This window comes from Trichechus manatus, unplaced genomic scaffold (assembly GCF_000243295.1).
Source record: "Trichechus manatus latirostris isolate Lorelei unplaced genomic scaffold, TriManLat1.0 scaffold00256, whole genome shotgun sequence".
Lineage (NCBI taxonomy): Eukaryota > Metazoa > Chordata > Mammalia > Sirenia > Trichechidae > Trichechus > Trichechus manatus.
Window position 1 is genome coordinate 252898 of NW_004444192.1, and position 25818 is coordinate 278715.

Consider the following 25818-nt stretch of genomic DNA (forward strand, 5'->3'; position numbering starts at 1 on the left):
ATAAAAATGTAAGAGGCAGAATTCTATAGTGAAAAGTGTGCTGGGCAAGAGTCAAGTTTCGTTTCTGTCATTAGCTGTAAAATATTGGGTTTTTGATAGTCTGTGATCGGCAACTCACCTTGAGAAAAGTTTTCCAAGAAATCTTCTCATAGCATTGCACAGGGTTCCTGAAATAATCTTGAAGCGACCAGAATTTTCGATACAGGTTGTAATCAATTGGAATGGAGCTAATAAAGTAAATGTAATATTAAATCAGTCATTTATATTCTTCTAGAAATATCTAAACATTCGTAAATTTTTTTAGGTCACACCTTGCTACCATTCCTCCCCACCCCCACCCCCACATAAGAAGCTGATGAGAGCTATGGCCTTTTTGGAGCCCTGGTGACACAGTGGTTAAGCGGTATGGCTGCTAACCAAAAGGCAGGCAGTTTGAATCCACCAACTGTTCCATGGAAACTGTATGGGGCAGTTCTACTGTCCTCTTTGCCCAGAAAAGAGTGCATTCACACATATAATTTTGTAAACAATTTCAGGGGATTCACAGACCTCAACTGGCATACAGATAGCTATTACCCTCTTCACTTAGCAGGTGAATCCCTGATTTTTGGCTAGGTTCATTATTACTCTGAATTAAAGACTACACTTCAACCTCTCCGGCAGCAAGGTGTGGCCGTGTGATTAAATTCTGGCCAACTGGTTGGAGTGGAAGTCATGTGTACAATTTCTGGGCCACATTTTTCCATTTCCCCTTTTCCCTTCCTGTTGGCTAAAACGCAGATGTGGTGGTGAGTCATCTTGGGCTACAGAAAAAGGGCAAGCACTGAGGGATGGTGGAACAAGAAGTTAGAAGGAACCTGGGTTCCCAGACAATTTTACTGAACAGTGTTGCCCCACCAGCCCTGATGCCTGTCTCCAGACTTTTACATGAGAACAAATCAACGTCTACGTTGTTTAAGCCAATGTTAATATCAATCCATGTTAAATCACACTGGCATTACATCCTAATACACTAAGAAGTCCTAGTACTAGACAAATACATAGGTACAACACGTATTAAAAAAAATCCTTTTTTTAATGTATTTATTTTGGCATTACTAATTCAACATCTAATTTGGCTGTTATAAATCTACAGTGTCAATACACATTTTTTTAACTTACAAATTTATAAGCAATCATTATACTATAAAATGATTTAATTTTTAATGTTAAAACAAACATTTCAGACTTTATTTAAAAGATTGTTTTTAACAAAATGCTCTAATGTTCTATAGCATTCAAAACAGCCAAAAAAAATCTTCTAGTATTACCCATGTAAAATGCTTACGGTATTGACTATTTTAGAATCTCAAATATCCATAAAAAGTTTCAACATCACCTCTGCAAAAATTAATTTTGTCTAGAAAACACAACTGTGTACTACCTTACCCTGCTCTTTCAAAACAAACCTCAGAAAGCTGAACCTGTAGATTACAGCCAGCATTTTCTCTAAGTTTCATGTCCATATAAATACTCCAAAAGTAACTATAATTTTATAGGGGAAACAAGACATCGGTTTAGCAATCCCCAGCAGTACCATAACCTTAAAGAGTCCTGCCTTCCCTATTCCAGCCAGTATCAGGAAGTAAATTAATCTCCATCTCTCATCTTCGGGATTGATATACTTAAAAATACTTTTTCTAATGACCAGGTAATTATGAAGGGACATGTTACAATGCTTTTTAAAGGATTATAGTCAAATAAAACATACATACTTTTTACTGTAATACTTTCTTAAAGTTATTTTTTAGGGGAAGGCTAATGTTTAAGATTGACAAGTGCTTAGTTTCTTTGTACATAACATGAAGAGGTTAAAGTAGAAATGTGTAATTTACTGAACTTCAGTTTTCTATAGAAAATTTTGAAAAGGTATGTAAATGATCTACGATAAAACAAAGGGAAAAGAATTTTAGTAAAACAAATGGAAGCACATTTGATAAAGAATCTAATTCATATGGTTAACATTACCAACTTAACAAGTCAATGTCATTAAGTATCTTATTAAAGAATAATTTTAATGGTCTAAAGGTGTATCAGTTGGTGTATCATTCAAGAAACACATACACATGTATATGTACACCCTAACATCACTTATCTTACACTCATACTTCTCACAGATTCAATTACCTGAAATAAATTTGTGAACTTAGAAGTAACTGAAAAAGCCCTTCATCTGCAAGGAAATAGCAGTCCCAAAGTTTATGTGCTCTGTTTTACAACAGAGGCTTGAAATTATGCTTAGGTACTCACTCAGACTACAATGGTTGTGAATTATGTGTATGTTATGGATTGAATTGTGTTTACCCAAAATCTGTGCTATAAATTCTAACCTCTACATTGCTGTTGTTAGGTGCTGTCAAGTTCGTTCCGACTCATAGCGACCCTATGTACAACAGAATGAAACACTGCCTGGTCCTGCACCATCCTCACAATCATTGTTATGCTTGAGCCCACTGTTGCAGCCACTGTGTCAACCTATCTTGTTGAGGGTCTTCCTCTTTTTTGCTGACCCTCTACTTTACCAAGCATGATGTCCTTCTCCTGGGACTGGTCCCTCCTGAAAACATGTCCAAAGTACGGGAGATGAAGTCTCGCCATCCTTGCTTCTAAGGGGCATTCTGGCTGTACTTCTTCCAAGACAGATTGATTTGTTCTTTTGGCAGTTCATGGTATATTCAATATTCTCCCCCAATACAAAAATTCAAAGGTGTCAATTCTTCTTCAGTCTTCCTTATTCACTGTCCAGCTTTCACATGCATATAAGCTGGCTGAAAATACCATGTCTTGGGTGAAGAGCACCTTAGTCCTCAAAGCGACATCTTTGCTTTTTAACACCTGAAAGAGGTCTTTTGCAGCAGATTTGCCCAATGCAATACGTCGTTTATTTCTTGACTACTGCTTCCACAGGCATTGATTACAGATCCAAGTAAAATGAAATCCTTGACAGCTTCAACATTTTCTGTTTATCATGATGTTGCTTATTGGTCCAGCCATGAGGATTTTTGTTTTCTTTCCGTTGAGATGCAATCCATACTGAAGACTGTAATCTTTGATCTTCACCAGTAAGTGCTTCAAGTCCTCTTCACTTTCAGTAAGCATGGTTGTCTCATCTGCATATCACAGGTTATTAATGAGTCTTCCATCAATCCTGATGCTGTGTTCCTCATCATATATTCCAGCTTCTTGGATTATTTGCTCAGCGTAAGACTGAATAAGTATAGTGAAAGGATACAACCCAGACACACACTTTTCCTGATTTTAAACCACACAATATCACCTTGTTCTGTTTGAACGACTGCCTCTTGATTTATGTACAGGTTTCTCATGAGCACAATTTAGTGTTCTGGAATTCCCATTCTTTGGAATGCAATCCATAATTTGTTATGATCCACCCAATCGAATGTCTTTGCATAGTCAATCAAACACAAGTAAACATCTTTCTGGTATTCTCTGCTTTCAGCAAAGATCCATCTGACCTCAGCAATGATATCCATCATTCCACATCCTCTTCTGTATCTGGCTAGAATTTCTGGCAGTTCCCTGCTGATGTACTGCTGCAACCACTTTTGAATGACCTTCAGTAAAATTTTACTTGTGTGTGACATGAATGATATTTTTCGATAGTTTCTGCATTCTGTTGGATCACCTTTCTTTGGAATGGGCACAAATATGGATCTCTTCCAGTCAGTTGGCCAGGCAGCTATCTTCCAAATTTCTTGACATAGACGAGTGAGCACTGTATCCAGTGCTGCATCCGTTTGCTGAAACATCTCAATTGGTATTCCGTCAATTCCTGGAGGCTTCTTATCGCCAACGCCTTCAGTGCAGCCTGTACTTCTTCCTTCAGTACCGTTGATTCTTGTTAATACACTACCACTTGAAATAGCTGAACGCTGACCAATTCTTTTTGTTACAGTGACTCCGTGTATTCCATCCATCTTCTTTTGATGCTTCCTGCATTGTTTAATATTTTGCCCCCTATATGCTTCAATATTGCAACTTGAGGCTTAATTTTTTTTCTTCAGTTCTTTCAGCCTGAGAAATGCTGAGTGTATTCTTCCCTTTTGGTTTTCTAATTCCAGGTCTTTGTACATGCCAGTGTAATACTTTATCTTTTCGAGCCACCCTTTGAAATCTTCTGTTCAGCTGTTTTACATGGTCATTTCTTCAGTGTGTTTTCAGCTACTCAACATTCAAGAGCAAGTTTCAGAGTCTCTTCTGACATCCATTTTGGTCTTTTCTTTCTTTCCTATCTTTTTAATGACCTTTTGCTTTCTTCATGTATGATGTTCTTGATGTCATTCCACAACTCCTCTGGTCTTTGGTCATTTGGGTTCAATAAGTCAAATCTATTCTTGAGACAGTCTCTAAATTCACCTGGGATATACTCAAGGTAGTATTTTGGCTCTCGTGGATTTGCTCTAATTTTCTTCAGCTTCAACTTGAACCTGTATATGAGCAATTGATGGTCCTTTTCTCAGTCAGCCCCTGGCCTTATTCTGACTGATGATACTGAGCTTCTCCACGGTTTCTTTCCAGTTATAATCCCATTTGGAAATGGGCTGTCTTTGTTATGTTAATAAGACAGGATTAGTGTAGGGTATGTCTTTAATCTCTTTTATAAAAGAGATTAAACAAGCCAAGTGAACGAGTAGAGATGGGGTAAAACAGATGCCAAGACACATGGAGATCTCCAGGGAACCAGGGAGAAGAAGCTAAAGAGACAAGGACCTTCCTCCAGAGCTGACAGAGAGAAAAAAAGCCTTCCCCTAGACCTGGCACCCTGAATTCGGACTTTTAGCCTCCTAAACTGTGACAAAATAAATTTCTTTTGTCAAAGCCACCCATTTGTGCTATTTCTTTATAGCAGCACTAGATTACTAAGACCGTGTAAAGTCAGGTAACTACTTTAGCAAGTTTAGCTAGATGGTGTACTATGTATAACATTATAACAAATGAAGTAATTGCAGACAGTCTGCAAAAAGAAGCAACCGGTAAGCCAAATCTGAAATGGACTTCACATTACAGATACATGGGTAAAGCGTTCTGCTTTGTAAATTCTACTGCCTACAATTATCTGGTAATATAGCTGGTCACAAAGTTAATTTGCTATATACTTCCTTCCTCCGCTGAAAAAATAGTGATTGAGGCAGTTGTGTGAGGGTATTATTTAAGTAATTCTTCTGCAGCTGGGACTAGTTTATGAACACAACGAACGGGGCTGTATTCTCTATACTGGCTTAGGAAGAGTCTAACTAGGCAAGACTACATTGGGCAGAGTTTGTTTTGGGGGCTCTGTTTATACCTCAGGTGACCTATTATCCTGTAGCCTACTACCTTGGCCCATCGACCTTAATGTTGTTTAGTCCAGATCCCAAAAACCTATTCTGCCCCTAATGTACGTGAACAAACAGGTATCTAAAAAAGTTAAAATTACAGCTAATAACAGCTGTTCCTCTACTTTACCATTACGTTAGGAATCAAGTGTTTCCTCTGAACATAACAGCGTTTACTGGGAGAAGGAGGAGAAAGGCGGGGGGAGGTGAGAGAACAACAGATAGACAGACAGAGAGACTGATCTGAACACACTGTTCTAAGTGCTCTATATATACCACTACATATAATATCAACACTACAGTGGTAATAAGGATAACTACCAAGTGCTGTAATATACCATTTCCAATCATCATCTCATTTAATCCTCTCAACAAGTCTACCAGGTAAGTGGCACCACTACATTTTAAAGATGTAGAAAGTGAGTTTCAGGGAGGTTAAGTAACTTCCTGAAGGTCACATGACTAGGAATATTGGAGTTAAGCCTGGAGCCACGTTACTTCTAATGTTGCTGTAGGGATATTGTTTGGATTTCAAATCTGGGATGCTAGGAACACACCTCCCTATGGTATAGCCCTGGTGGCATAAACAGGAACCCCTCTTGATCTTCTGAACAGTAATAATGGAAATTCTCCCAATTACAAGCGATGAGGATAACTTTTGCGGCCTCAGACACCTGAAGAGTGCTAGTAAAAGAAAGTTTTCCTTTATGTCTTTCCTCTTCTCTTCCTCCTTTCTTTTAACCAGCACTAGGAAGAAATCATATGGAAAGAAAATATAAGGTTACAGAGGATGAGATAAGACACAGTAATAGGAAGGCAGAGAGAAGAGTGAAAAGAAAGCCCAATACCCAAAGGCACTGGGCCTACAGCATTTCATGGGAGGGAGAAGGGGGGTGCTCCTCCATTGCCTGTGGATGGTTTTTCAAGTGTTAGGGACATGCATAAGTTAGGCTATGTCAACAATGAACTGTCTGCGTGTAATTCAGAAACCAAGCGATACAGCCCATTAGTGATTTAGGACTTATTATAATAAGGAATATACATAAAAGTTACAAATAGAAATCTATAAGCATTACTTCCTTCCTCCTTATTCTGTATCTTCACTCTAAACCAAACCAAACCCTCTTCACTCCAGTACTCGATAAATTACTAAAGTATTATCTTTGTAAATTAAGAAATCTTATGTTCTAAAAACTCACCAAGTTGTTGGAGCTTCATCATCTCCCATTTCACCTTCTTCTACATCCATCCCTTCATCTCTATCCTCAGTGTGCTAAAATGAAAAAATTGTATAGCTTGTCATGAAGCAGTTGTCAGGCAGAAGATAAAGGCTGGAATAATAGGTCATTCACATGCTGCTAGAGATAATCATTATTAGAGTAGTCCAGGCACAGTAACTATTAAGACCTATAGCTACTCTTTAAGGCAATGGGAATGCTATGTGACAGGGGTCAAGGACCCAAGAGCAGTATAACAATGATGTAACACAGCCATGAAGACATAGTGGAAAGATTTAAACCAGCATTTCTCAAAACATGGTCAGTAGATTCTCTCTGGGAATGAGGGGTCTATGGATAAATATATTTTGGAAATATATGCAATGATCTCTCAGAGAACTAAGATCACTAGTATAATAAAGAGTCTAAGAACGGCAATAAAGAACTCTTAATTTAAACTGAGGATGTGCTGGTTGAAGGTAGATGGTGCCCAACTCTACACAGAAAATTTTAAAATTAACAAGTTTACACAGAACAGTCCAAGATGTGCCTAAAAGATATGTTAACGGTAAAGGACAAGTTTCTGGAAATTCTAAAGCAAAGTGAACATCATTTCCATATTATGATTGTATTTTAAGGAATAAATTACATAAAACTAGTATGATTATTTTACAATCACATTTTAGTTACATACTTTAAGCTTTATAACTTGTTCCTAAATGAAGGGTAGGTGCTGAAATCTGCTAACTCTGTACTGTCTTAGATATACTGTAAATAATCTTTAAAAATAAATTGTTTATAGCTGATGTCCTTTTAAAAATCAGTGGGCCAACGATGGCTTATTTAGCAAATGGTTCTGAAATAACTGGTTTACCATTTAGAAAGAAATAAAATTATAACCCAACTTATTCCAAACCCCAACACTCCAGCTGGATTAAAGATTTAAAAGAAAACCCAAGATCAACAAATGTTAATATTACACCCAAATTTAAAAGTTCTCCACAACAAAAGCAACATAATTTTAAAGAAAACCCATAAACTGAGAGAAAAAATCTGTAACACATGGAAGACAATGAATTAATAACTACGTATCAATGAGAAAAACACAATTCAACAGTAAAATGGCACGAATAGGCAAATGGCATGAATAGGCAATTCACAGAAGAAAAATTCCAAAGCATATAGTAAATTCCTCAACTCTGTTAATAATCAAGGAGACGTAAGTTAAAGACGACTTATTTTTCAACAATACTATCAATTAAGCAAAGATTTTTAAAAACTGGTAATTCCCAGTGTTGATGTGAGACAGTGCATTCTCCATGTGCCATTGGTGGCAGCAAATGGGTACAACCTTGTTGATAAGTAATTGGGCAACAGCTATCAAAATCTGAAATACGCATACGTTTTGACCCAGCAATTTTATAAAAATTTATGCTAAGGATACATCTGCATAATCTAGCATTGGTATATACAATACCAAAGAGCCCTGCTGATGCAATGGTTAAGCACTCAGATGTTAGCCCAAAGGACAGTGGTTTGAACCTACCAGTGGCTCCAAGGGAGAAAAGACCTGGAGATCTGCTCCTGCAAAGATTACAGGCTAGGAAATCCTAAGGGGCAATTCTACTCCATCATATAGTGTTGCTATGAGTCGGAATTGATTCGATGGCACATGACAACAACAATATACACAATACTATTACCAATTTTTCACTACTAGAGAGATTATGTAAATGTCCACTGACAGGCGATTATAGCATATCCATTCAAGACTGAGACACATCTAAATGTACTGCTTCAGAAATGCACTCATTTTGTACTGTTAAAACAACAACAACAAAAATTAGAAAACAGGATGGATTATGGCAGAAACTCTGGTGGTGTAGTGGTTAAGAGTTCGGCAACTAACCAAAAGGTAGGCAGTTTGAATCCACCAGGCGCTCACTCGAAACCCTATGGGGCAGTTCTACTCTGTCCTCTGGGGTCATTATGAGTTTGAATCAACTTGATGGCAACGGGTTTTTTTTTGGTTTTGGTATGTATTATATGACTTAATTTTGGGGAAGAAATTATATAATTTATACATATACTCAGTAAGTCCTGTTAGGATAGACACAGAATGCTAAGAGTGGTTCTCTTTGGGACCTTGAATTATGGGGTAGTTGTACTTTCTATTTTATACATTTCTATATTGTTTGAATTTTTTTACACAGATACATGTTACTTCTATAAGAGGAAAAAAAACTAAAGGCTTACTAATTTTTAATGACTTAGAGGTCCTACTCACATGTGTTATCTCAATAACAAACTTATAAATACGTTGCTAGACGAGTTCACATCAGCCTCACCTTCTGGCCCAGCGTGCTTTCCTGCTCATTGGTATTGAAAACAGTGACATTTTCCAGATTAAACTGACTCTGCAAGTTAAGACCTATTAAAAAAAAAAAAAAGATTTTCGAAGCAAATACGTGAAACACCGAAACTTGTTTAGGAATATAATTTGGTGTCATATAACCAAAACATACAAAAAATGCTAAACCCATAATTAAGCAAAAGATCAAGTAAGAAATAAAACCACACTTGATTTACAAATCCTTTCTAAAATTCACTACTTAAAGGTGTCTTTACAAAGAATTCTACATACGTTATGATAACAAATATAGTTGATTCTTGTTATTCATTAATATTCAAGAACAATTCCACAGCATCTAATATTTAACGATTTATAATTTTGCAGAAGCACAAATGTATATTACATTCATGGAAAAGTAAGGGTGTATGATAAGTAAACGTAGTTAACGAGAGCCACGTTTCTCACTGAAAGAGAAGGAAGTTACAAATAAGCACGTCTATTGACGTGGGGTTGGACTGAGAGGTTATCAGTATAATCTCGTAATTTTTATGTTAAAAACAATTATATGTACGTGTGTATATGTTATACACACACAAAAAGATACAGAAATAAAAATACATATGTGTGTACACATGGATCAGTATACATACATACATTTCCTAGCTCCGTCAGCTGACAGCCTAGAAGCAGTTTTACTCTGGTAGCAAACAGCACATCTAGGGTCCAGATCTTGGCTTCTAAATACCATTCTTATTAAATAAAAAGAACCAGGGCTCTCTGGAGAAGCGGGTGATTCCAGGGCTGAGGCAGGAAAAATATACGACGAGCCTGCCAAGAAAACTTGAAAGAGTCCCCAGTGGCCAAAACTGGAACAATTTAAGCAACAAAGTAACTAATACCATCATGAGATTATAACCTAGAGAATAAAATAAATATCCACGAGTCCGTACTGATATACATGATTGAAGTAATGAATAAATGGGGCATAAGAGACGATTCTTCCTTCAAGAAGAACTCCAATTAATAAACGTGGAAGTAAGGAGAGAAATAAAAAATTACCATCAGAACACTTTTGTAATAGTCACTGTAGTTAAGATCCACAGATGAATGCTAAATTAATGGGCAAAAGTTTAAGAGACAAGAACATCTGTACAGCTTCAAAGTCTCTCCTCCCAAATATGTATTAATTACAAAGGGGAAAACAGTAACTTTACAGCAGAAAAACAAGGCAGACACCACCTTAGTCAAATGATCCAGGTTGACGTCACCAGTAATAGGACATACTGACATCAGGAACCCCAGATATGACGCATTGAAAAGGACACAACATCACTTCTGCAGTATTTTTGCCAAAAACCCACAGCTCCAATCCAATCATGAAAAAATACCAGACATTCCGAAATTGAGAGATCTTATAACAAACAACTAACCAGTAATCTTCTAAAGTGTCAACATCATAAAAGATAAGCAAAGGCTGTGAAACTGTCTTGAACTGGGGAGACACATGAAAAGATGCTCAACATCACTAGTCATCACAGCGAAATGCAAGTCAAAAATCACAATGAGATACCACTTCACACCCACTGGCATGGCTATAACCAAAAGCATGGAAAATAATAAGCGCTGGCAAGAGTGTGGTGAAACTGGAACCTTCATGCATTGCTGGTAGGGATGGACAATGGGGCAGCTGCTGTGGAAAATAGTTCGGCAGTTTCAAAAAAGTTAAAAATAGAATTAGCATATGACCCAGCAATTGCACTCCTAGATATGTCCCAAAGAACTGAAAGCAGTGTCTCAACCAGATACCTGTACACCAATGTTCACTGCAGCATTATTCACAATAGCCAAAAGGTGGAAATTACCCAAATGCCCATCAACAGATGAATGGATAAATAAAATGTGAAACATACATACAACAGAATATTATTCAGCCATTAAGAGAAATGAAGATCTGATCCATGCTACCACACTGATGAACTTTGAAAACACTATGCTAAGTGAATTAAGTCAGATACAAAAGGACAAATATTCTATGATCCCAGCTATGTAAAATAACTAGAACAAGCAAATGCACAGAGACAAAAGTTTATTAGTGGTTACTAGAGAATGGGAAGAGAGAGTAATGGGAAGGTACTGTTTAAGAGTTCTGAATTTCTGTTTGGGGTGATGAAAACTTTTGGAACTACATAGTTAGTGGTGATGGTTGCACGATATGATTAATGTAATTAATGTCACTGAACTGTACACTTAAAAATGATTAAAATGGCAAATTAATTATTATATGTATATACGTATGTGTGTGTGCATGCATATATATATATATATATATATATATATATATATATATTTAAAACCCACTGCTGTTGAATTGATTCCAACTCATAGCGACATTACAGGACAGAGTCGAACTGCCCCATAGGGTTTCCAAGGCTGTGATCTTTATAGAAGCAGACTGCGACACCTTTCTTCCAGGGACCAGCTGGTAGGTTTGAACCACAGACCTTCCGCTCAGCAATGGAGCCCTTAACCACTGTACCACCAGGGTTTCTCTCTCTCTATATATATATACACATACGTATACATACATTTTACCATAATAAAATTAAACAAACAAACCTGGCAAAATCCAAATAAAGTTTGTAGTTTAATTAGTAGTGATGTACCAATCTTACTTTGAGTTTTGATAACTATACCATGGTTATGTAGTACATTAACATTATGGGAAGCCCGATGAGGGGTATTCAGGTACTCTCTATCTTTGCAACTCTTCTCTAAGTCTAAAATTATTTCAAAATAAAAAGTTAAAATAAAAAAATCCTAGGATGTTAAATCAAGTTATTAAGATTAGTGAATGAGCCTGGCTGACCATCCAGCACTGACTATTTAAAATACCTTTGTCCATTCTCTACTCATTATTTGCTATAGCACATGCTGAAAATCTCAGTAAGATTTAAAAATTTCAGTCGTCCTATACTGCACACCAGCAACCATGAAGATGGCACAGGGCTGGGCAACGTTTCATTCTGTTATACATAAGGTTGCCATGTGTCAGAGCTGACTCAACGGCAACAACTATATTACATTTAATGGGGAAATTACATGCTAAACTGGTTTTGTGCAGGTGTTGGGGTACACTCTTGTGAAAGACAAGGAGCTATTAAACATTAAAAAAAAAAAAAAAAAAAAAAAGAAGATAGGGAAACATACTGCAAGGAAATATCCCCAAATACCAACCACGCTTGTGTTAAGGTGATAGAATTATCAAGTTTCCCTTCACGTTCCAAATTTTCTGAAATAATGTTGTATTGCTTTTTTAACTTAAAAATTAAGACTATATAATTTATTACAACATACATAATCTAAAGCTCTCTTTAGTGATATATTGTTAATCTTTCAACTAGTTAATAAGAAAAAATGGTTTCTCTATATGTCTTGCCAGTTTAAAAATGCAGTACATTGAAAGAAGTGGAAAATATTTTTAAAAAGTGCTGAGAAGGGTGCTGTAGACAATCAGGAAGGATAAAAGAATGGCTAATAATTGAAACCTTGTTCTAATAGCTTGTCACTTTGAGAAAAAGAAATCACAAATTACTGCTTATGAGGGTGCATATTTCATCTCATGAAGAGATAGAACCCCTCTAACCCTTCACTGCAAATTTAAATGGCACTCTTCTAGGCACAGGAGCCCTGGTGGCACAGTGGTTAAAGCGCTTGGCTGATAGGCAAAAGGTCAGCACTTCAATCCCACCAGCTGTTCCCACCAGGGTTTCCAAGGCTGTAATCTTTATAGGTGAAAAATTTGGCAGTCTGCTTCCATAAACATTTACATCCTTGGAAACCCTGTGGGTAGTTCTACTCTGTTCTATAGGTCGCTCTGAGTTGAAACAAACTCAAAGGCAGTCGGTTTTTGGGTGTTCTAGGCACAGAGAATACAGAAGTGAATACCATTACATTAGGGAAATGTAAATCAAAACCACAACGAAATACCACTTCCTACCCAATATAATGGCCACAATAAAAAATTCAAATAATAACAAGTGTTGACAAGGGTGTAGAGAAATTGGAACCTTATCTACATTCCTGGTGGGATAGTAAAATGGTGCAGCCACTTTGGAAAAAACTTTGGCAATTCCTCAGAAAGTTAATCATAGAGTTACTGTATAACCCAGTAATTCTACTCCTAGATATGTACCCGAGACATGAAAACATATGTTCACACAAAAATTTGTACACAAACGCTTAGCAGCATTACTCACAACAGCCAAAAAACGGAAACTGAAATGTCCACTGACTGATGAATAGACAAACAAAATATGGTGTATCTGTATAATACAATATATTGTACCTTAAAAAAAGAATTACTAACACATGCTACATTAATAAACCTTGAAAACATTATGCTAAATGAAAGAAGTCAGTCACAAAAGACCATATAGTATGATTCCACTTATATGTAATGTCCAGAATAGGAAAATCTATAGACACCAAAAAGTAGATTAATACTTGTTTAGTGCTTAGAAGCTAACACTCATCTGCCAGTTTGTTGTACTGTGGTGGCCTGCAGGTCGCTGTGATGCTGGAAGCTATGCCACCAGTATTTCAAATATCAGCAGGGTCACCCATGGTGGACAGGTTTCAGTGGGGCTTCCAGACTAAGACTAGTAAGAAGGACATGGGGATCTACTTCTAAAAAAACTGGCCAGTGAAAACCTCGTGAACAGCAGCAGAACGTTGATACACAGTGCTGGAGGATGAGCCCCTCAGGTTGGAAGGCACTCAGAATACAACTGGGGAGGAGCTGCCTCCTCAAAGTAGAGTTGACCTTAATGATGTAGGTGGAGTAAAGCTTTTGGGACCTTCATTTACTGATGTGGCACGACTCAAACTGAGAAGAAACAGCTGCAAACATCCATTAATAACTGGAACATGCAATGTTCAAAGTATGAATCTAGGAAAATTAAAGTCATCAAAAATGAAATGGAACTCAAAAAGATCAATATTCTAGGCATTAGTGAGCTAAAATGGACTGGTATTGGCCATTTTGAATCGGACAATCATGTGGTCTACTATGATGGAAATGAAAAATTGAAGAGGAATAGCACTGCACTGTCAAAAAGAACATTTCAAGATCTATTCTGAAGTATAACGCTGCCAGTAATAGGATAATATCCATATGCCTACTAGGAAGACCAGTTAATACAACCATTATTAAATTTAAGCACCAACCACTAAGGCAAAAAGATGAAGAAGCCGAAGGTTTTTGTTACCAACTTCTCTGTCATCTGAAATGATCAAACATGCAATCAAGATGCACTGATAATTACTGGTAATTGGAATGCGAAAGTTGGAAACAAAGAAAAAGGATCAGTAGTTGGAAAATACTACCTTGGTAACATAAATGATGTCAGAAATTGCACGATAAGTTTGCAAGACCAACGACTTATTCATCAAAAATACCTTTTTTCAACAACCTAACCGGCAATTATACACATAAGAACAAAACATGGTTTAAAGTCAGGAAAGGTGTGTGTTAGGGTTGTATGCTTTCACTATACTTATTCAACCTGTATGCTGAGCATATAATCTGAGAAGCTGGACTATATGAAGAACGTGGCATCAGGATTGGAGGAAGGCTAGTTAACAATCTGCAATATACAGATGACACAACCTTGCTTACTGAAAGCCAAGAGGACTTGAAGTACTTACTGATTAAGATCAAAGACTACAGCCTTTAGTATGGATTGCACCTCAACATAAAGAAAACAAAAATCCTCATGGCTGGACCAATAAGCAACATCACGATAAAGAGAAAATGTTGAAGTTGTCAAGAAATTCATTTTACCTGGATCAACAATCAACGCCCATGGAAAGTAGCAGTCAAGAAATCAAACGACATACTGCATTGGGCAAATCTGCTGCAAAAGACCTCTTTCAAGTGTTAAAAAGCAAAGATGTCACTTTGAGGACTAAGGTGTGCCTGACCCGAGCTGCGGTGTTTTCAATCGCCTCATATGCATGTGAAAACTGGACAATGAATAAGGAAAAGTGAAGAAGAATTGATGCTTCTGAATTATGGTGTTGGCGGCAAATACTGAATATACCACGGACTGGCAAAAGAATGAATAAATCTGTCTTGGAAGAAGTACAGCCAGACTACTCAGAAGCTAGGATGGCGAGGCTTTGTCTCACATACTTTGGACATGTTTTCAGGAGGGACTAGTTCCTGGAGAAGGACATCATGCGTGGTAAAGTAGAGGATCAGTGAAAAAGAGAAGACCCTCAACGAGACGACTGACAGAGGCTGCAACAACAGGCTCAAACACAGCAGCAATTGTGAGGATGGCACAAGATGGGGCGGTGCTTCATTCTTTTGTATGTGGGGTTGCTATGAGTCAGAACCGACTCAACGGCACCTAACAACAACAGGGCTCAGGGCAGTGGGTAAAGGAAGGGGGAAACAGGAAGTGAAAGCTAATGGATACAAGGTGTCTTTTAGGGGGTACAAAAATTAGATTGTGGTGATAGTTGCACAACCCGGTGAATATGTTAAAGACAATTAATTATAAACTTCAAATGGGTGAACTCTACATTGTGTGAATTATATTTCAATAATGCTTTTAAAAAAGCAATTAAAAAAAGTGGGAGTACCAGTAATGGAAGGTGAAATTACTTCAGATTAACCCTTTCACCAAATACAACAAAAAACCTGGATAAATTACATTAATTCTATGAATATTTATTTGGTGTATATTATTTAAATAGCACAGATGTAGGTAATAAAACAGAAAAAAAATTTTTGTTAAAAACAGTAAAGAGTTGACAAAAAAGTGAGAAAATAGCTAGTAAAAATCCAGGAGAAGGTAAGAAAGATAAAGGAACATATGATTAGCACTCAAAGCCACTTTTGCCTTGAGGACATCTGCCAAACAGGAGAAATCAGGTGCAGAATTGAGCTGCTCCGGATTCCTGGAGCTAGGATGATAAAAATAAATCTCTGTTAAGAGTATGGTTGCAGAGCCGATTATTGTAATTGCAGTCAATAAGTTGTACACCTGTAAAAAGTTGAATTGGCAAAAGGTGTGTGATACATATATTTACAACGACAGGAAAAAAAAAAAAAGAGTAGCTGTTGAGGCTGCTTATGTAGAAACCAAACACCTCACAGGATTTGGTTTCCTGGTTTGGAGGTTTAGGGTCATGGTTTCACAGGACATCCCAGTTAACTGGCCAAATAAGCTTGTTTAGCGCTTGTGTTCTACCTCCTAGTTCACTGCATAGTGCCCAGGGCCTTAAAAGCTTGCAAGCAGCCATCTAAGGCACAATAATTGTTCTCTATTCTCCTGGGGCAACAGAGGATGAAGGAAAGTCAGGAATAGGAGGAGGAAACGGAATGCATGCCTAATTGCCTCTATGAACAACTGCACAACACAATTTCAGATTCTCATGCAACCCAAGCTTTCTGGAGTCACAGAGGCTGGATGATCTCTGAAACTACTGCCCTGAAATAATCTTTAAACATCAAACCAAAAATATTCCGAGGTCTTCTTAAAATCAACCAATAGTTTAGCTTAACTAGTAAAAAATGTCTGCCTTGAGCATTACACTCTTTTAAGATCTATCTATAAGGGATCAAATTGACAATAGCAATTTGAAAGATTAGACAGGAACCCTAGGGGGCAGTGAGTTTACGTTAATGGGGGAGAAACAACTCAGAAAAAGAGGATGAGAATAGATGCACAACTCGAAGAATGTAATCAATGTCACTGAATTGTATATGTAGACTCGGTTGAACTGGTATATATTTTGTTGATGTGTACATTCTCAACAACAAAATGATAAAGTTAAAAAAATAAACAAAACCAATGACTTAGTTTCAGGATTACCTATACTATACACTAGCACTGATATAATTATTTATAAGTTAAAAAAAAAAAGTTGATAATTTTCTATTATATCTCTATTATTTTTCTCATTACCATTACAGCAGATTCCAGTCCATTAAAAACTGGAAAAGATTTTCCTGCAAAGTATTTATTTAATGTATTTAAAAGCTTACCTGACTTTTCAGATAAAGGGAAAAGCCTGGCCAAAAAGAGCTGAATTCGTCCACAGAAGACTGTATTCTGTGATTTGGATAATCTTCTAAGGAGATCTAATGATACATGGAAATGAAGGTTACACAGAAGAGATCAGTCTATGTTTACGACAACCATACTTAAGTTTTTCAACCAGTCTGTCAAGCAGCAGTTTTCAAGATGGGAGTAGAAAACCATTGTCCCAAAAATGTATTAAAAAATTTGGAACAAAACAAGCTCAACATGGGCAAGATAAACTTCAATAAATTATTCTGTTTTATTACTAAGTAAATTTATACCTGGAATAGAACCAGTTTAATTTAAAGTGAGTAATCAGTTTTAATAAAACAGACTGTTACTTAAAAATGAAGATCCTAACTAAGTTTTAAAATTTTATCACTGATGTTTAATTCCATCATTTGATTTTTCTGGAAACATTTACATTTTAAAAACCAATCACTTACCATTGCACATACGTAGTAAATAATTCTTCCCCGCAGAATAGAACGTATTCTGAAATTAAGGCAGAAATTATTATTGCTGTTTGACAAAGTTGTTGCACACTCTTTAATACTAAGTCTCAGGAAGTAAAATATTAAAGAACACTAATGTGCAGTGACAATCTACTCTGCTACTTTCACTTTTTTAAGCAAATATTACTTCCAATAAAATTATTTTCAGATATGAGATGACTAAATATGATACTAAGTAACTGTTTTAAACATGTGAAGAATGCATTTTCAAGTTAGTTGCTATTACTCAATCAAATTTTGCACTTCAAGTTTTTCTCCACACATGACTCTTACTTGGCTCCCCCAAGAAAGCACAGTAGATGATTCTTTCATAGGGACTGACTTCTTGGCAATCAGCAATACTAGCAACATAAGTAAAAACAAAAATCTACCCTCAAAACTCTGCATCTATAAAAAGATAATGTTAGCAGAAAAATAAACTAAAACACTTACTGATTTCCAAGTAGCAACATTTTTTTCCACGAAAGTGAATATTGTGTCACACTGATCCAAAGGAAGACAATCCAAAACATCTCCCAACAATACAAAAGGTGTAGATGCGGTACAAATACCTTTAAGTGGAGCACAAGCCAATTTAAAATTTTAAAAAACTGTACAGTAAAATAACCTATAAAAAAACAATCTGAAGAATATCTTTGAAGGTACTTATTCACTCATAACAAAGTTTTATAAGGATAAGAAATGGAAGTAAAAAGGTCCAAAAATGGGACATGCTTTAATAATTTTTGGTATGTGCACTCAACAATAACGATGAAGACAATAATTTCTGATTAACACTTCTAGAGCATTTACTATATGTCAGGTACACTAAGTGCTTTACATATACTAGCACATTTAATTCTTATAACCCTAAGAGGTAAATACTATCATTATTCCCATTTTATAGAATGGGAAAACGGAGACACAGAGAGGTTAAATAACTGGCCCAAGATCACAGAGCCAGTAAGTGGTAGAGCTGGGATACGAACCCAGGCAGTCTGGCTCCACAGTCTGTTTTCTTCACCACTAAGCTATTCAAAAGAATATAATGCAGCCAATTAAAAACGATGGTTATGATGACTATAATAACTTGGAAAAATGCTTATGATACAATGTTAAGTGAAACAGGCAGGATTCAAAACTGTATGTATACTATGGTTATAATAATAACTTTTTTTTTTAAAGACTAGAGAAACTAAAATCATATACCAAAATGAATGGTAGTTTTTTGAAGTTGAGGAACTTATGACTAGTATTTTCCCCTTTTCTCATTTCCAAATATTCTGTAACGTTGCTAAATTATCTTTGTGATCTGAAAAGATTATCTTCAAAAGAGATAACAAAAAGGCTTGATACTGATTTGACGTATGATCAAACATTTAAAGTAACAGTATTGTTTCAGGGGAAAGAATGACGAAGTAGAAAATTACTGTTTATCTCTAAAATCAATGTTATTAAAGAAAAGCAATAAATGAAAAGATTTTTCTTAAGAAAAAGGTCATTTAGACTAGCTAAACTCACTTTTATCCTCCTGCTCAATCTTCCTTCTATTTTGAGGCAACAGGTACTTACTAACACTTGTTATGTGTTTAAGTAAGATAGCCACTTAAGCATGGTATGTGGAAAAAAAAAATCTAGGGGCACTGTAAGCCCAAGACACAGCTTTAATACAGTACGTCCAGAAAAAAGAAGTAATATTTCCAACTCTACTCCGTACTAGCAAAATCACATCTTGGAGGTTGCTGTTACACATAAGAGGGATACTGCCTAGAACCAATAGGCCAAACAAGGGCAGCAGACTGCAGCTGAATTCAAGGGAAACCTTATGATAATCAGAACTGTCTAACAAAAGAATGAAACAGTGAGCGCCCATAAATGGGCATGTTCCTGCAGTGGCTGGAGGATCACCTGCTAGGCATGTTACAAAGCAGAGTCAGGCTAGGCCAGAGGTTCAATTAGATGACTTCTGTCCTGTACATCCAAGAGATTTGAGTCATACCCTGCCCTGACTTGTAGTATATAGTCTGGCATAAGTTAACAATTACAGAACTTAAAATTTGTTCCTAGAGTCTACCCTCAAAGATTCTGATCCAGTCACGTTAAGCTAGGGCCTGAGAACCTCATTTAAAAATAGGGATTCCCTGATGATTATGCTGAGCTGGTAGGCATGGGAACCACTGGGTTATAGCTTGATTCCCCCCAACTTTTCCAACCTGAGTCCAGGCTTCTGCACTGACCTCTCTGCTTCACCTGGACTGTGGCCACAGACAGCTCCTCCTCCGTTCCCTGACACTTTGCTATGTTCGTACCTCCATGGTTTTATTTACTATGTTTTGTCTACCTAAACAGTCTTCCTCCTCTTTATCACGTGGTATATTCCTATTCCATCTTTCACAGCATAGAGTAAATGTTACCTCCTCTAAAAAAACCCTGATACCTTTGGGCAGGCTACCTCACCTGTGCTTCTGAAGCACACTGTACATAATTCTATTACAGCATTTATCATATCTTAACTATTTACCTTCATTATCTAGACTATGAGCTTTTTAAGGGTAAGCATTTTTATATATTTTACCCAGTAAAATGCCTGACACTGCATAGAGGCTCAATAAATACCTGCCAAGTTGAATTTAACAAAATATATTTATTGACAATTAGAAAACATGTCACATAAATGAACAATACCATAATAATCTCTGTCAAGAAAGAATTTTTTCCCCTCAAACTAAAATAAAACAAGCATTTATGCCTTTATTTACAGAAGTTTAAGTTCTTAAGTCTAGATTTTTTAAGTCCAGATTTTGTACAATTTCAGGTGTTAAAAACACTACCAACTTACAAGAGTTATATATCAAGCTAATGAATGAACCAAGCACACACTGCAAACTGACAGGAACTGGGAACAGAACGCTGCATTGTGGAACTAGTTTGGGTATGTTTAATGAATGAAGGGATGAGCAGAACTTATGAACCAGGCTTAAGTACACAAAATAGCTTGCAGCCATCCCAGAAGACCCTTTCACCTTGTGTGCTCTAGGTTTTGTAGGAATATGTATCAAAGTAATATAATACGTGAATAACGTTTTACGGTTTAAAAGATACTTTTCACACAAATATACTCTGATTTAATCTAATGAGTATCTTAATCAAATTGGTTAGAGTGCTGGTACACCAACTTTTAATTCCTTCTTTCTGCAAATATTTAATGAGCTCCTGCTATGTTAGACACTGCGTACTTACTATGTGCCTTGTTTATTTCAAGTCTCTTGAAATGATCCCCTACCGCCTCTGCCCCTTTCAACAGTCCCCTATCTAGTTTTCCTGCTGGTAGTCTCTCACAGTCCTATTCTCCTTCCATAGCACCTCCCTGGCATGGCACACAAGGCCCTTTACAATGACCCTAAGCTACCCCTCCTGCTTCTCTCCTCACCGCTCTCATCCTCCTGCTCCACAGTTCTCTAGCCATGCTGCACTTCGCTTTTGCATAGACACGCACTTCTGCTTCAGCCTGACAAACTCATCATCTCTCTTGTCCCAGATCTCACATTTAAAGAGTCACTTTTACTCTGTTCTCCCCAAACACTTCATTCCCACTTGAACCACAGTACTACACCACACAGTAATACACTTACATGTCTGTTTCCTTCCTTTGCCACTAGCTCCTTATGGGCAGGGAGTATGTTTTATTCACCACTGAATCTCCAGCCCTACTTCAGTACCAGGCACATAGTAGATGCTCAATAAATATTTACCAAATGAATGAAACTGGAAAACAAAGAAAGTGCCAAAATGTGCACTACATTATAGAGATGAGAAATAAATATGAGCTAAAGTCACTGGGACACCTTCATGGCACAGCTGGGGTTCAGGCAGAACTTGAGGAATGAACAGATCAGACAGGGAGAGAGGTATGAAGAGAAGAAATTTTAAATAAAGCATGGCATGTCCAAGATTACTTTAAAAAAAAAAAAATACAACAACAAAGCCACACTTACCTTCAGTTACTCCCCCAATAGCAAGAGAAATAATAGCTAAAACATTTTCACACGATGAATGGTTTATCTACCAACAGAGGAGAAAACAATTTAATTTAGGGGCAAGAGTTCAGACTAACAACAATAAAAACATAACCCTTTGACATTAAATTGACTATTACAAATATGAGATAAAAATATTTCTTGTAAGAAATAAAGTTACTCTCTAAGAGAAAATACAAAAATACTAACAGTAACAGATATAACCTGTTAACTGCAGAAGTACAGCAAGTAATAAACAGGTGACTCAACTCAAAATCCAATGGTCTCAAGAAATAATTACTCGGCACATTTAACGCTATAAGCTAACCAAGTACAGAAGTGCTGAGGCCATAACTCAATCATGTCACAGGGCAGAGGTCAGGCCAGAGGTATTAACTGTACCAGTGCATCAATGTGTCTGAGGGAGGGTTTGAATAGAAGGGAGGTAGTCTGTAATCTTTTGGAAGTAGATTGCCAGGTCTTTTCTTCTGAGGCCCCTCTGAGTGGATTCAAACTGCCAACCTTTCAGTTACTAGTTCAGTGCTTAACCTTTTCTGCCATCTAGAGGAATCACTGAAGGTAGATAGGCTCTAGTTATTTACATATACTAACTGAGCAGAAAGATGTCATAGGAAAATGAGGGCATGGAAACCCAGGCCCCATGCTGAATATCCTTGGACTAGATCTTTGATGCTACTATATATCACTGTTTCTATAGAAAAGTGAGAAAACTCAACTTCAACCTCTGGTTCTCAATAAGACCTCATGCCAAACTTGTTTTATACTCATTTGGAGAGGAGTTTTCTTCATTTATTAAACCAAACCCTTAAATTGCATTTGTGCTATCAAAATCCTTAATTATTCCACAACTCCTATACTGACTAAAAGGAGCCCTGGTGGCGCAATGGGTAAAGCAATCTACTGCTAACTGAAAGGTTGATGGTTCAAAACCACCAGGGGCTCCACAAGAGAAAGATGTGGCAGTCTGCTTCCGTAAAGATTTACAGCCTTGGAAACCCTATGTGGACGCTGTGAGTTGGAATCAACTCGATGGCAGTGGGTTTGGTTTTTTGGTTTTATACTATGATCAAGTCAACTTTCACAAAGTAGCAACTTCACTCTAGAAAAAATAATGTTTAAATACCCATTCTAACAACAAAAGCAATGTTTTTTGTAATAACACTTAGATTAGTAATTTGTTGGCAAAATTTTAACAATAAAGGAAAATCAAACTTACAATTTCTTCTTCTAGAACACCTCTGAAAGCTTGATCAAGAGTACATTTTTTTTCATTTTCACTATTAAAAACAAAAGACAACCTTATTTTTCAAACAGGTCAGGGTAAGTATAAAGATTTAGGCAAGCATTTTTCATAGGTATCAATGCCTTACCTGCCAGGTAACTGGCTGAAGGTACTCAACAATGGCTTGATATTTTTGTTATTCAAGGCTTCTCTGGTAGACTTCTAGAAAAACAAAAATGGCAAATAACTGGAAAGATTTTGTTATTATTTACTGAAAAAAAAATTATCACTATAACTTAGTATGCCTTTCTAACTAAAAAATGTTTATAGCTGGAAAAAATTACCTATACACCTTTCCTTTGTGATCTCTGTTCCAAATGCCACGAAGTAATTCAGATCCGCATTGCTTTAAACCTGGCAAAAGTGTCCTACCTACACTTTCTCATTCCAGGTTTTCCCCACTTATAATCCCTTTAACTATCACATTCATGATAGCATTCTGCTTTTTTTAAAATCTCCAAATGGCTCCTTATTCACATGTTTTGAATTTTCATACCCCCCCTCAAGGTCCTCAATGATGTCATCCCACTCAATCTACCCAATCTTATTTCCCACTACTCCCTAACACATACGCCACTAAGTTCTAGCCATTTTTTTCATCATTTTCTATCAAGTTCATTCTAGTGTGTTCACATTCATATTCCCACCTGCTCATCCAAATTCTATACATTTTTCAAGACCTATCTCCTCTAGGTAGTTTACTCAGCACAGTCCCTGACACATAATTATCACTGAATAAATACCTGCTGATTATCTTAGTCATAATCTAAAGATAAAAATACTGTAAAATCATTCATTCTGTGAAAATTCACATGCACTTGGAATGTCACTGTGTTAGATGACTGTAGAGGAGTTAGAGTTATGCTGGAAATCTCCATTCCTGGCTCTGCCACTAATTTGTTGTTATTTGCTGTTGTTAGGTGCTGGCGAGTTGGTTTCAACTCCCAGTGAACCCATGTACTACAGAACGAAACACTGCCTGGTTCTGCACTAACAGGCTGTGTAATCTTGGGCATATCGTTTACACTCTCTGGTTCATCTTCCTCACCAGTGAAATAAGAGGGTTGTCTTAGATCCTTCCTACCACCAGCAGCAGTGCCATCAGAAATACAGAATTTCAGGTCCCACCCCAGATCTACTGAACAAGAACCTCCACTTCACAAGGCAGCCGGGTGATCCTACTGCACATTAAAGCTTGAAAAGCACTGGACTAGGTGAACTCAAATTAAATGGTCCCTTCCAGGACTAATATGATCCTGGATATTTCTAACAGTTACTCTTAGCTGTTACTCCTCCTAGAATTTGAAGGCACCAGGGATTACAAAAATACACGAAGAAAATTATTCTGATCACACAGACAAGATATAATTGTTAAAGAACAAACCCCACACCATACCAAAAAAAAAAAAAAAAAAAACCCTGCAAAAAAGAAAACTGATACAAAGAATAATTTTCTTCCACAGAATTTTCATTCTGGCATCACTATTACTACCTAACCACAATTAAATAACTAAGTAGTTGAATCATGCCTTTAAATATTAGTACAAATGCTAAAGACGAATACAGTCAAATAATTTAGAACAGTGTTTCTTCATACTGAGAGCAGTGACAGACAACATAAAGAGTACTGGGTCTAGAGTCAGAAAAACCAGTGAAGTAAATGACAACATTTTTTGGAGTCTCAGTTTCTATCTCATATACTGGGGATAATATAATTTAGCCTATCACAGTGCTAGTCTAAGAGTTAAATGAGCTAACATGGAAGCGCTCTGAAAGGTGTTTCCCCAGTGCTGTAACCACCCTTCTCCAATGTGTAAGAACACAGTGACATCTGGTAACGCTTCCCAAACTGACCTGTCTGCCTTTTCCCACTTAGGGTCCCCTTTCCCATCTACTGGGAATGAGAGATGGAGGACTAAAGGGTGGTGAATGGGAGGCCGGTACAACCACCTGGCAGTTTGGAAACCCGGGCGAGCGCCGGTTCTCCGAGCTGAATCACTCCCGCCCTCCCCCTTCAGCAGCTCTCCTTCCAGTTCTGGAGACACCTGCCCGCTAAGCTAACACTGCAGAGGAGCTGGACCGGACTGGAGGTATCCTTCGAGTGAGATCTCCACACAGTGCGCAGAGGCACCCAGAACACAGGGTCCCGGGACCTGCCAGCTGGAGGGCGGGGACAGACAGCAGAGGACGCGCGGAAGAGCCAGGTAGCGCACCCCTTCTATCACCCAGCCCCCGACGGGGCCGGGAGCAGACGCCGAAGCGTACACACCTCTGTTTCCGCTCTACCTCAGGGGAAAAGTCGAGTAATATGAAGGACAGGAGAGCAAAGAATAGCGCCAGCTCAGGCCTGCACATTCCCGCCACCGAAGCTCACCGTAAACCGCGTCCGTGCTTCGGGCAAACTGAACAGTGGCGGCGTCGGAGACATTTTCTTGGCTGCGCGTGCCCGCCACCGCGCTGCGGCGCCCGCCGATGACGTCAGGTCGGGAGCAGAGAGTTGGCGGGTCCGTGCAGCTAGAGAGGCCCGTGAACGGTGGGGCGGGTAAATTGTGATTTGAGAGCTTCCGTGGCGAGTGAGTTCAGGTGGACGTTGGAAGTCTTGAGTCAGCCAAGCCGTGCCTAATGCGGGTTCTCGGGTACGGCCCTTGGGGTTGGCGGACGTGGGCAGCCTCGCCCTCTCAGCTTGGCGTTGCCTGGTGGGGAAAGGCCGCGTCGCGCATCGCTGTGGTTTTTCTGGGGTTGGGAAGCTGGGTGAATGGCGGCTAATTACGGCCTCAGATGGGCCGCACACGAAGGTAACCGCTGTCCGAGAATTTAAGGTGAATGAGTTATGTTGCAACAACAAGCTGCGGAAATGGTGGCCGTGGCCGGCGAACCGTAGTCATTCCGCTTGAACCTCGAGATTCTGAGTCGTGACGGGCTCTAGATTTGAGTATTAGCCTTTTGAAATGAAATAATACTTGGCTC

General features: G+C 37.8%; 1 protein-coding gene across 1 annotated transcript in view; it reads right to left on the bottom strand.

Annotated features, from left to right (window-relative positions):
• THOC1 (THO complex subunit 1) overlaps positions 1 to 25361 on the bottom strand; it is a 58749-nt gene extending 33388 nt beyond the window's left edge. Inside the window, exons 1-10 of the mRNA XM_004389697.2 lie at positions 25226 to 25361; positions 22940 to 23013; positions 22786 to 22846; positions 21528 to 21594; positions 17986 to 18104; positions 17485 to 17533; positions 17002 to 17097; positions 8941 to 9023; positions 6575 to 6648; positions 119 to 227 (exon numbers count right to left, since the gene is read on the bottom strand). Of these exons, the coding sequence (XP_004389754.1) occupies positions 119 to 227; positions 6575 to 6648; positions 8941 to 9023; positions 17002 to 17097; positions 17485 to 17533; positions 17986 to 18104; positions 21528 to 21594; positions 22786 to 22846; positions 22940 to 23013; positions 25226 to 25279 (786 nt within the window). The 5' untranslated portion in view covers positions 25280 to 25361. The remainder of the gene's footprint in view (positions 1 to 118; positions 228 to 6574; positions 6649 to 8940; positions 9024 to 17001; positions 17098 to 17484; positions 17534 to 17985; positions 18105 to 21527; positions 21595 to 22785; positions 22847 to 22939; positions 23014 to 25225) is intronic.
• Between the last annotated feature and the right edge of the window lie 457 nt (positions 25362 to 25818).